This window comes from Lampetra planeri, chromosome 39 (assembly GCF_965212315.1).
Source record: "Lampetra planeri chromosome 39, kcLamPlan1.2.h2, whole genome shotgun sequence".
NCBI classification, from domain to species: Eukaryota; Metazoa; Chordata; class Hyperoartia; order Petromyzontiformes; family Petromyzontidae; genus Lampetra; species Lampetra planeri.
Genome location: NC_136145.1, coordinates 8,645,458 through 8,658,243, shown reverse-complemented (window position 1 = coordinate 8,658,243; position 12,786 = coordinate 8,645,458). Strand labels below are relative to the sequence as shown.

At 50.9% G+C, this 12,786-nt stretch overlaps 1 protein-coding gene across 3 annotated transcripts in view; it reads left to right on the top strand.

The window, feature by feature from the left end:
• Nucleotides 1-12,011, top strand: part of LOC144731599 (solute carrier family 12 member 1-like) — a 129,692-nt gene extending 117,681 nt beyond the window's left edge. For all 3 annotated transcript variants that reach the window (XM_078612775.1, XM_078612773.1, XM_078612774.1), the window contains exons 19-28: nucleotides 85-191; nucleotides 1,346-1,428; nucleotides 3,051-3,203; nucleotides 5,636-5,710; nucleotides 6,888-7,016; nucleotides 7,235-7,346; nucleotides 8,165-8,251; nucleotides 8,704-8,839; nucleotides 9,272-9,339; nucleotides 10,030-12,011. In XM_078612775.1, coding sequence (XP_078468901.1) covers nucleotides 85-191; nucleotides 1,346-1,428; nucleotides 3,051-3,203; nucleotides 5,636-5,710; nucleotides 6,888-7,016; nucleotides 7,235-7,346; nucleotides 8,165-8,251; nucleotides 8,704-8,839; nucleotides 9,272-9,339; nucleotides 10,030-10,165 — 1,086 coding nt within the window. In that variant the 3' untranslated portion in view covers nucleotides 10,166-12,011. The remainder of the gene's footprint in view (nucleotides 1-84; nucleotides 192-1,345; nucleotides 1,429-3,050; nucleotides 3,204-5,635; nucleotides 5,711-6,887; nucleotides 7,017-7,234; nucleotides 7,347-8,164; nucleotides 8,252-8,703; nucleotides 8,840-9,271; nucleotides 9,340-10,029) is intronic.
• Nucleotides 12,012-12,786: the final 775 nt, after the last annotated feature.

The following is a 12,786-nucleotide window of genomic DNA, read 5'->3' as shown; positions in this document are numbered from 1 at the left end:
GATAGTTTGCGATGAAACGTCACATTGAAAAATGAAAAAAAGACCTGGAAGCAGGAGTGAAGCGTGTGTGTGGTGTGTTTCCAGGCGGCAGGGCTGGGCCGCATGAAGCCCAACACGCTGGTGGTCGGCTTCAAGAAGAACTGGCGGCGAGCCGAATCCAAGGACGTGGACGAGTACATCAACATCATCCAGTGAGCGATGCGGCGGCCGAACCTCCCGCGCTGGAAGCCAGAGATCCGCGGGGCCATCCGGAGGAGAGACGCGCAGTCGTAGAGTGTGTCGGTCCGCGCCCACGTCGCTGGCATTCCGGACTCGGACGCTTCGTTTTCCGTGGGACGGATAACTTGGAATGACTTGGGCTGTCCCGAGCTCAGGTTACGGCCCACGTTGGCCAGATTTCGAGTCTGCCTACGTTTGAGTCAGCCTGAGTTCGAGGACGAATCACGCTGGGCTCAAGAAAAGTGGTTTGATTTGTGGCACTAATTGAATTATCGCACGAGCTGTGACCAGGTTACGATTGTGACACGTTGGGGTGATGATTTTCCCCTCGGTCAAAATTCGGACGTGGGGAATTCGGCCCGAGTTCGCGAAGCAAATTTTAGCCGAGAGAATGTGGTGGGCCAATGCGAGATGAGGGGGGGGGGAATGTTTTTGTAGAAACGCTCTGCCGGGGGATGGAGGATGGCAGTTCGAGTTCAAACTCGGGTCCTGTGGCTCATTAAGAGGGAAACATAATTCATCACCCCCGCGACACCCCCACCTTCACCCCGTCACGCGCGCGCACACACACACATGGCAAACATATGCACACAAACCCAACCTGACCCACCCTCCCCTATCACTCGTGGAGTAATTTCTATGGATATTTGGGACCGAACGTAAAGATTCGCAGGACGAGCCGCCCCCTAGCGGCGAGTCTCGCGCATTGCCGTTCACCGCCGCCCCCCAGCCTTGGCTGTGGCCGCGAAGGGCCGAGTTGGTTGCTGCTGAGGCAGCCAGGCGGGAGGTTCCGCTCGCCCGCACGCGCTACTGCCGCAGGAGCTGCGTTGGAAAGGTGGTTTAAGCCGAGCGAACGTTTCTGATTCTGGTTGGTGAAATGGAGGTTTATTTTCAAGTGAGGATGCAGATAATAATTATGTTCTAATTCATAATAATTGACTAAATAACAGACCCCATGCCATGTCGGGCCTTGCGCGGTGGGGTTGTGTGACCATGCCGTACTCGCTCGTGGTATAAACCGAAAACGCATCGGGAGAGGAATAAGGCAACGATCGCACAAGAAATCGTACGCGGCGGTGCAGTTCTTAAACTGTCGTCGCATCTCTCCCTCCGCTGCCGCCCCCAGCGACGCGTTTGACTTCCAGTACGGCGTGCTGGTGTTCCGCCTGCACGAGGGCCTCGACGTGTCGCACATCGTGCAGATCCAGGGTGAGACACGCTTCCTGTCACCACGCCGGTTTCGTGTGTTCTTTTTATATCTCCGTCCACCTCCCGCCCCCGGAATTGAATCCCGATCGCGCAAACGACGTCATGCGACGATGAGAAGCACCCGTTCGCACATCCGGAGAGCAGCAAGACGCTCTGCGGTGAGAAGAACAGCCCGTGGAAGCGGATATCGCAGAACTACCTCCTTAGTTGCAAGTGACCTCGTGACCACACAGTACAAATTTAGCCAAATTTTTTATGTATAACCAAATTTAATATGATGATGATGTTGACGCTTGGGTGTTGTTTTTACGTGCGGTCATTTTGTGACGGGACTGAGAACGTCAGATCACCACACTTGAAAAATCTAATTAATCGGAGGCGTCTGCCTGGGATCGAACCCAGGACCTCGGTGGTGCCGACTCAACGCTCCGACCTCTGGGCCACCCGGCAGCAATCTCGGAGGAGGACATAGAGGGGGTGTAGATTTTGTTCGGTTGTTGTCCCATGAAACACCGCCGCTCTGTTTAAATGTGGTGGGCTGCAGCGCTACAGATATAAAGTAGCGCGTGGCTCTGAATCGCCGAGCAACGCCGTTGAAGACCGAGGCTCTGGAGATGTTGCTGCACAAGCGATGTGTGCGCTGCACATGGGCTCTGTGGGGTCACGCGGTCGTCATCTTAAAACCAGATCAAGTGCGTAAAGGGTGCATCGAGATTTTCGTTGATGAATCTGCATGAGTCTACGTTGGTACAGCTGACACCATCGTTTTTTTACACCTCCGTTGATTTTAAAGTCACACCCGACCACGTTAAAAATATTCTTGGTTCTTTCGGTAAAGTCACGTAGAAGGGAAACAATAAAATAATAAAAATATAAAACAATAACATTCTCACGACGTTTCGATTGCAACACAAGCAATCATGCTGTGGTTTTCACACCTGATGATGATTACCTGTGTTGCAATCGAAACGTCGTGAGAATTTTATTGTCTTATATTTTTATTATTTAATTGTTTCCCTTCTACGTGACTTTACTGAAAGAACCAATAATATGAATCCCTGCAGTCACGAAAGCTTTAAATCACGTTCAAAATGTTTTATATTCTATATGAACGTAACTAAATTATATTGGAGGGGTGGGGTGGTAGGGAAATTGGGCACCCCTGACACCAACATTTAATAATCTAATGGTGAACTTAATGTCGAACGGACTAAGACTGACAACTAAAGTAAAATTCACAGCTAAATGAGCTCTGGCTGGGAAGCAGCCCAGTCACGTGTCTGATCACCGCCGTTGTTGTTTGCGTCACGACTCTTAACAGTGGTGGCAATGGCAACAACGGTGCATTTTCTTGGCGGTTGTGTGTGCCTGCGTGTGTGCCGACTCAGCCTCAAATGAGTACCTGGTGCGGTGTGTAAACATCGCCACTAGGGAGACAAAGGCGGTCAGGCGTGGCGCTGGCCACCCACCCCCTCGTGTACCGTTCCGGCCTTTATAGGTGCTCGCTAACAGCACTTGCCCCTACAGTCTGTTAAGGCTATATGGGGGATCTTTGTCTTTTTGTTGCCTGCGTGTGTGCCTGCGTGTGTGCCTGCGTGTGTGCCTGCGTGCGTGTGACACAGAGGAGCTCCGCCTGCTGGAGAAGGAGCGCGAGGAGGAGAAGGACATGGAGACGGAGAAGGGAGGCCTCACGGACGTGGTGGTGGGGGGGGGTGACAAATCCGAGTCCAGCAGCCCCCAGGAGCCCACCGAACCGGGAACTCCACTGCGCATCGGTGAGTGAGAAACGCCGCGAGCGCACCGGGGAGACACCGCGGTCAAGCCCGGAGCCCGGTCCGGTACCTCCGGCGAGTCACAAAAGCGTGACTTTACCGAAAGAACCAAAGAGTATGGATCCTTGCAGTCACGAAAAACTTCAAATCTAGAATGAGTCACAAACTCCCGTGCCCGCACCAGGATTCCCCTGGCCCACACCGGTGAGTAGGCGAGGGACGCAGCGCACGCGTTACCGGGACGCGGGTGCCGTTAACAAAACCATCACGGACCTGCATGGGGTGGTGAGCCCTCCTCATGCAGCAGCAGTAGGTTGACAAAATGGGCCTCGCCCGTGGAGTAGCTCGTGCGTCGCGCTCTCTGTGGAGCCAGTCGCATGGTGACACTTTCTCGGAGGAAGCAACGAGGCTGTTCTCCGCCCCGATCGAGAGTTACAAGTCGACTCCCTCCATTTAGTTTTTTTTATTTTACCAGGTAAGGGCCACTTAGCTGCTATATAGCTCTTTTTCATAAGCGACCTGGCCACAAATAATAGTTTAATGAAGTGGCTTTTCACGTAGAAATCTATAGTTAGCAGCCAAATACTCTAAACCCACGTTGATTCTAAATGTGGAGGGAAAAACCGGAGGCCGCCAGAGCCCTCGTTCGGGCGCAAGCCGTCTTGACGTTTATCGAGTTTAATTTGACGAATTCTTCTATCAAACACGCTCACGGGAAAGCCGCTTAAGGCATTATTAACGCTGGAAGGCACGTGACTTCACGAGGCCCAGCTTATCTCCGCGTCGCGAAGGACTCGCGTTTGTTCCTCTGCTAGATGTCACGCTTTGAGGAATTGCTCCCCGACCTGAAGTGGTAGAGGGCCAGCGTCATGGGGGGGGGGGGTGGGGGGAGCCCTGTGGCGTAGCTGACGGCCAGATGGGGAAAGGGGCGAGGGTGAAAAGGTGACCGTCGTTGGCTCGTACTGAGCTCCCAGCGCTTGGTTTGGACGATGGGCAGAAGAAACTAACCCTTTAAAGCTCGGTGGTATCCAGCGCCAGTCTCACAAGGCCTCACGGAGCTGTACATAAAATAATAGGTACCTGAACAAACCCCGGACAAATAAAACTGAATAAACCCTTAACAGATATAACTGAATAAAACTGAAAGGAATCAAAACAATGTAAAAGGCACATTTCAGTTTCATTTATTAGGTATAGCCCTGTGAGTCATGCGGCTCTTGACTGGGGTGCAACCGCAACAAATAAAAACATGAACAAGAAACATCTTAAAGGGACTACATGCAAACAGAAAAATCCAGGAAAAAACAGCAAAGTCTTCCAGAAAAAACACCGTATGTCAACGCTGTGTGCAAAAATCCCAGTGGGATGCAAGTCAAACAATAACAACCATAAGACAATTTACATTAAAGTTATCAGGCTAACTCTGTACTACAATAAACAAACATGGCTAAACCAAAACTTTTCAAAATCAACAAAAATAAAGCTATAAAACAATGTAAGAGCGATCATAGGAACTGTGAATCAAATTTAACAATAAACGATATACATGACATGTACGACCAAACTTTGCAGCCATAGCTGGCTGCATGAGTCACTCCATAAAAGCAGGAGTATCAGTATCAACATTTTTCAATACACCTTTAAAGATCAGCACACTATAATCAAAACACATACGCAGACCGGCTGTGCAAGTGAAAACCGATATGTTTCAAGACGGCACCTAAAAGATTCTACCTACTCAGACTCGCGAATGTTCTGGGGAAGAGCGTTGTTTCATGGACGAGGAGTCGGCTTCTGCTGTGGGCCCCGTTTCCCACTGATCGCAGGCTGAGTCCGAGACGCGCACTGGCGCGGTGGGAGAGTTTACGGACGATTTTGATAAGAGGTTGACGCGGGTGATGGATGTGATCTCGTACCGTTAATCCGAATTAATTGGCCTTTTCAAAGAACTCGCGAGGTCTGCAAAGCTGGCCTGCTGCGATCATTAAATTGGTTGTTGGTTTCTCTCCACCGTTAAGGAGGTAAACGATGAATCGATTTAATAATGAGTGGCTGGTGCACTTGGCTATGAACCCACAGCGACCCGCGTTCAATTCCTGGCCATGGCGAGTAATATCAACACTGATCCTGTCCTTCCCCCCCCCCCAACACTTCCCCCTCCCCCCCCTTCACCGACCCATACAGACCAGCGTGGTGAAGTATGGTCCAAAAGTGAAGTATGGTGATGTAAGGAGGCCTTCCTCCAGTAGTGGGTTGAGAGTGGCTGGAATTTGTTATTTTATTCCATCCCCCGTAAGGAAAAGGCTGCCCACCCACGATTGTCGGTGAAATGCGAGCTGCGTTGGCCGGAGAAAGTTGTTGATGTATTTGGTTGTGTGTGTGCGCGTGTGCGCGTGTGTGCGTGTGTACTCGCACACCGTTTAATGGTCGAACAGTCACTGGCAGCGGCACCCCTGGAGCGGAGGAGGAAGAAGGCAAAGGGCAGCAGACAAAGCCTCTGCTGCATAAAGGCAGGCCCGAGCACCATGTTGGAAAGACCTTGGACTCTCGGCCTTCGATCTGTCACCCCCCTTCTGAACCTTTCAGATTTCCTCACTTCTCTCTCCCGATGCGCTGCATTCTCTCCTTTCAAAGGAAGACGCAAGTCATAAAATAAATAGTTCCTGTTGTCGTGCGGTATTTCAGCTGCGTTGCAGGCTGGGTGCCCTGGGAAAGCGCAAGAGTTTGATGCTTTTACGATGGGAAAAAAGCATTTCAGTTTAGGGTCAGGAACACTCGAGTGACGTTACTGTGGCATTGCCCTAGTGCTGTATCGCCAAGCACAAGGGCTTGAATAAAATGCTGCTGCTCAACACAAGTTCAGAAGAGCTGATAGGTCAATAGACTAAAATAAATAATTTTAAGTGGCGGTACAGTAAATTTTTTGTTATTACTTTCATTGTAAAAAAAAAAAAATATTTGAAGGGCAGTTTTGTTCAGTTAAAGCTCCAAGTCACCTTGACTCGACTTGCTTGCCCCTAGGATTATGTCAGTCTGCACCTCTCTGTCCCTGGATTATTGTGCTCTCTAACTGCTGTATTCTATTCTCTTCTCCAGTGCCGGAGCGTGTTGCTGATGTCTCGTTGCTCGCCGGCGTTTCTCGCCCTGTACCGGCGCTTTTCAAACCGCACTCCTCTCGCTGCCTCGTGGAAATCCATCGCCCCCCCCCCCTGCCGTGCTCACCAATTGATTCTCATTGTCGAATCAATCTTGGATGTTTTGGAAAGGCTCGTCCAAGCGGTCTGTTTTTTTTTAAGCAGTTGGTGTTGGAAAGCACTGGCAATTCTTTTTTTGTCCCCGAGCGTGAAGGTTTGCGTTTGAAAAGTATTTCGTTTTTCAATGGAACCTCTCCTATGAATTCTCTTGTGGTCTCTACACTTGGTGTTTAAGGGCCTTGAAGTGGTGCTTTTGTCCTCTCCTGACCCACCTTTTCTTCAACCTGTGCACCACAAACATTCCATCGACGTTGACGGCGGCAATCACTGTTATTCATTAATCTCGATTCGTAAGCTGGCAAAAGGCGCGGTGCACGTATCGCGTGCCGTGCCGGCCTTTGATATGGTGCTGACCAAGCAACACTTGTCCCAACAGTCTTGTTAATGGCTGCATGGGACGATCTCTCTTTTTGTTTCATGCCACCGCGCACAGAGCGCCGCAGCAAGCTGCACACCCTCCCGCTGACCAACTTCGACCAGAAGCTGCTGGACGCCAGCGCGCAGTTCAACATCCGCCAGGGCAAGGGGACCATCGACGTGTGGTGGCTGTTTGACGACGGAGGTGAGGTGGTCTGTGCGCCGGTGATGGGGCGCCGTGGTGGCGATATGTTAACTACCTCGTCTGGTATATTTGGAGTTTTGAGTGTTCTCCCCATGGTCATGTCGATTTGTCTCTGGGTCCTCCGGTTTTTTTCTCCACATGTAGAAACGTATTCTTTGGGTCTTTCCATAAAGTCTCATACGCTGACACGGCTCTATGCGGCACGTTATCGCGTGCAGGCCTCACGTTGCTCGTGCCCTACCTGCTCACGACCAAGAAGACGTGGCGCGACTGCAAGATCCGAGTGTTCATCGGCGGCAAAATCAACCGCATCGATCACGACAAGCGCGTGTGAGTCCCCTACTCGGCCACGCGGTTTGTTTGTTTAGTCTAACAACGCTCCTCGTGCGATCGTCACGCGACGCATCCCAGGGGCACTTTACAATACAAAACCCGTTGGCCAATCGAAACGGATAATAATTAAATAGGTAAATAAAAGCGAAGTCAATGTTAAACAAAAATTTATTTTCAAAGATTCGATCGTGCCAGCAGCATTCCCCATTCTGACTTGGAAAAAAATTCAGAGGCAAGGACGCAACATCAACGGGGAAGGCCCTTGACCACCTCCGGATTTTAGATGGCTGCAATAGTTCAGCACTCGTTAATGAAAACAATTGACAACTATGAGCGGTGGGGGGGGGCTAAACAATTCATCAGTTCGTCAATAATGAGATAACGGGCATGGAAGGCAGTAGAGTTAAATGAGAGTGGAGGGGTAGGAAGGGGGCGAGTCCATGTGAATTTTTGCAGCCTGTGTACCCGATTAATGAAATTTATTGGGAGCCAGTGGTAGTATCGGAGTATTGGGGTGATGAGATGGCAATTGGGCGATACCCCTGTGGGTGTGTTTTTTGCACTCCAGGTTATGGCCAACATCGTTAATGAATTTCTGAACCGATCTTGGGCCTCCCCAAGGTCGACTCGGCATTAAATGAGTACCGGGTGCAATGTGTAAAACATTCAGCACTGAGGAGCGACCGAGCGTGGTGCCGGCCTTCATAGGTGCTACTCGCTAAGCACTTGCCCCAACAGTTTGCTATGACTATAGGGGGGATGTTTGTCTTTGTTGCATGTGAACGTCCGTACGTTACGGTGCTGTTGACTGCCAGGATGGCGACGCTCCTGAGCAAGTTCCGCATCGACTTCTCGGACATCGAGGTGCTGGGAGATATGAACACAAAGCCGGACAAGGATAGGTGAGGCCTTGTGCAGCCGACGCATCCTGGGCCTCCCCTCTTCAGGCTTGGCCGTAAACGGGTACCCGGTACGGGGGGTGTGTGTCAACATCAGCGCTGGGGCGACAAAGGTGGTCAGGCTTGCTACTGGCCTCGCAATTCCTATCCCTTACCGTGTAGTTTAGGCCTTCAGAGATGCATGCTTAACACCGCTATGCCCCTATGGTCTTTATACGGCGTTTTACAAGGGATCTGTTGTGTTTAACACCTCAGCTTTTTCAGTCCCCCTTTCAGCCACCACTTTAATACAATTAGTGCTCATGACGTTGCACGTATCCCACGATAAGGATTGGGGGGGGGGGCGGTGGGGGAGTGCATTTTAGGAGGCCGTGAGGGGCAGCGGCGTTGAGGGCATCAAGCGACCGCTTGACACGGCGGGGGGGCGTTTGGCGCCGTGGTGTGTGCCGCGGCAGTGTGAAGGCGTTCGAGGAGATGATCGAGCCGTACCGCCTGCACGAGGAGGACCTGGATGCCGAGGAGGCGGAGAAGCTGCGGCAGGAGAACCCCTGCAAGATCTCCGACGACGAGCTGGAGAGGTTTCGCGACAAGGTACCGGCGAGGAGACCTGGTTTTGGAAGAGGGCCCTCGCGGTGACGGAAGCGTGAACTGAGGCTGCCGAACACAAGAAATTTTGCGCTGTTACCGGGTTGAAAATATTCCCTGCGAGTGACCAATTAATTAGTGAGGCTAAAGTGCTGGCAGTGATTGGCTACATCTCGTTTGCAGGCCATTTTGAAGTGGTATGCCTCTTGTGGCCACGGGTTCTTAAGAAATACATTTTGAGGGAGTACACATAGGCCTGAGGTTTCCTACGCCATCATATACAGCTTGGATTTAATAACGTGGACATAGACATAGCCATTGCAGGGCACCCCCTCCCTCCATACCCCTGGTTACGAAAGAAGAAGTCCACTCCGTGTTGTACCTGACAGCTTGCGTGTGTGTTTGTGCGTGTGCGTGTGTGCACATGGTTTGTCGTAGACGTACCGTCAGATCCGGATGAATGAGTTGCTGCAGGAGCACTCCCGCAAGGCGAACCTCATTGTCATGTAAGTGATGGTTTTTTTACTTTGATGGTGCTACTGTGTTACACAACAAAATGGCTCGTCAAGTTCCATCGCACTCGTGTTGTCGGTGTCATTCACTTCCGGAGTGCTCCTACATGGTAGTGGCAGCACCCACCCGTTGCCATAAAACAACAATTTGTATTTGCACAGCATCTGCATGCAATCACAGCTCGAGGTGCTTTGCAAAAGTGAAGAGACAAATACATGAGAGGATAGAAGAGGGTTTGGCGGCGAGGGTGAAGGGTGGCGTATGAGATCCAGGGAAACATACAGTTGGGGAGTGGAAGCAAAATCGAGATGCAGCCCGGGATTACGCAATCTCAGCTCGGCACCAACAACAACGAAGACTACAACGAGACCTATGGACGCCCGGTGTGGCCCGGGGAGGGGTGGCACCGACGATTCCCAAGGCATCCTCGCGGGGGGCCCTTCACCAAACAGCTCTAAGGGCATCTGTCCATCCATCCACGGGGTGAGAGAGAGCTGGGGCCCTTTCACCAACGAGTCCCAGGGCATCGTCTCTAGGGATACAAAGGCGGTCGGGCGTGGTGATGACCACGCACCCCCTCGTGTGCCGTGCCGGCCTTCATAGGTCCTTGCTAACAGCACTTGCCCCAACGGTCTTGTTAAGGCTTCACGGGTGACCTTTGTCTTTGCGCGTGTGCATGGCAGGAGCTTGCCGGTGGCGCGCAAGGGAGCGGTCTCGAGCACGCTCTACATGGCCTGGCTGGAGGTGCTGTCGAAGAACCTACCGCCCACACTGCTCGTCCGCGGAAATCACCAGAGTGTGCTAACATTCTACTCGTGAGCGCCAGCGTGCGGAAGCTGGGTAGTGGGGGGGCGTGGGGGGGCGTGCGGAGATGATTGGGAAGCGCATGTCTGTACCCATTTGAGAGAGGAGCAACGCAAGTGTGGGGGGGGTCTCCGTTGCGTTTTCACTGGAAAGCGGTTTGGCCTGCTCTTTTGATTGCATCGGCCTCGCTTGTTGGGCGTTCGACGCGAGTTTTTAGACTGGGTTTTTGCCGGAGCGTAGAAAGAAGCGTGCAATGTGTGTTTCGTTTAATTTTTTTGGTTTTGCTACCGGAAAGGAGTCGGATTGATGGGGCGGCGTTAGGAGGCGCTCGCGGGCAGGTGTGGAGGGTAATGAAATAGTAGCATTGTTTTAATTGAAACTTGTCTCGTTAGTTTTTTGAAGAAATTTTTAGGTTTATTAATGTGTAGAGACGGACCAGGTTGCCTGCTGTACGTGCTTTATTTTTTGTTTGTTTGTTATCATAACAGGCCTCGGTTTTTAAGGTGTGTTTTTAAGGATGGTTATTGAACAACGGAAAGGGAGGCCGAAGGTTGGCAATGCGCGTAGACGTTTTTGTAGCAAAGTCTTCGACATTCACAGGGTGCAAACCTGCCGTGCACACCGGGTCCGATTGTCAACTTATTTTTCAATCGTTGCCCACTGTTGGTTTGACATGAGCACGTTTATGTAGTCCTGATTTCCGAATGCAGTTGCGTTGACGTTTGAGGGTTCGCTGTAAGTTGTTATTTGTCCGTATGCAGTTCTTTCAGCCGCAAGTTTTTAAGTGCCTTTTGGTGTCATACAGGATGGGAGGGGGGGTGTAAATGATCATTTTATTTTCCATGAATGCGAGGGAGTTGCGAGCGGCCCATGTTAATTTCACACGTGACTGACGGGTGCCGTTGTTGGTGGCATGATCAGCCACGATCAATCCGCTGCTGGATGAAGATCTCCCACAAAGCCATCGCCATCACGCACCACGGCCTTGCAATGTAACGATCCATCTCACTCCTGCACACGAGATGATTTAATTGCTCCGCCATCGCGGTGGACATTCACTCGACGACAAGAGGACAAAGTAACGCGGTTAACTTTGTGTGGTAGGTGGCATTGGTGTTGAGTGGATAAAGGTGTGTTTGGTGGGGGCCTTAACATATTGACTGCCATATGACCGACGATAGGTCACATGCTATCCAAGCTCTTTATACACCCCCATAAATTGTTTTTGGGTTGTACCACGCATCATTTTGCATGATTCGGCCGACGTTTCGCGCCGCGTGCTTCGCAGATTCCGCTTTAATTCAATTCCGGAGGAGCTCCTGGCACACAAAATGAAATGTCGGACATTGCACCGAATCGATGCGTGGTAACAACCTGGAGACGCATCGGAGAGCCATACAGCACGAAAGTGAAAACCACACGTTTGCCTTTCAACACCTGTCCTCCTTATTTCTCTCGGTGACAACAACCATGTCTAGGGCAACAATGCAACAAGAACGGTCACTTCCGGGTCATATGGGTCCCCGGGAATAAGCGGCATATGACCCCAAGGTTTATTTTCAATCGAGGGTGGGGATTGTGCAGCAGTTGGCACGTTTGATGGGAGGGTTCACTCGGGTGGTCCGTGTGTGCGAGTGACGATGACGGGGCTCGCAGGGTTGATTTTAACTGGCTTGGTTCTGCTGCTTTCGCTTTATTCTCTATACACAGCTCGCTGGGTTTCTGAATGATTGGAAGGGTGGCGTAAATCCAAAAAACAAATGTGTTCTTCCAAAGTGATGTGTAATTATGTCCCTTTTAATTGTACGCTTGGGCAGAATTGCAAGCCTTTATAGTTAAATGCAATAAATTGTTTATGGAATTTTCTCGATTATTGTGCCTTATTACGCGGTATGTTTTGTCCTGAGTGGGTGACATGTTGACAAGGCGAATGGTTGTGGTGCATCCTTGGTGTGATGTCCTTACCTTTATGGAGGGCAAGATTTCGGTGTTGTAAGGTCGGTGTTAAGGAAATTGTTCCACATGGCAGTCGGTAGGGGGGTGGGGTGATACTGCATACATTCGGTAACATAGCTATAGGGATTCTGGCTGGGTGGCTGAACTTGGCTGGACTGCTGAGCATGGTGAGTTGGCTGGAGAGGCCACACCCAAGGCTGCCTTAACATGAGTCTCAAGACTAAGGCTGCTGCTGCTTCTTCTGCCTGGCTCAAGACCTGGATTCCTGGACAAGGACCTGTAGTAGCAATGGACAAGTAGGACAATTAGGCACAGACTAGGACATTGGTCGGAAGCTCTTGGGGTCAGATGGGGTCTTTTCCTAGGTTCCGAAGCACCAAAACACATGTTTTCCTCCAGGTTTTGGGTATGTGGTTCATCATTGCGCCCGAATTGAACATTCTACTGAGCCACAATTACTTGTTGTTGGTCCAAAGTTTGTTTTTGTATGTGTTCAGTGCGGACGTCATCGCTGCCTGCTGCCTTGCCAGTCTTCATACCCTTGAGGGCTATTGGTCACCGAAGTTATTGTTCATGAACTGGTCACCAAAGGCATTGCTTTCTTGTTCATTTTGTTGAGGTTTCCTGTTCTGCTTTTTGTGTTATTTATCTGGAGAAGTGCCATCCGGTTTGCGGTGACG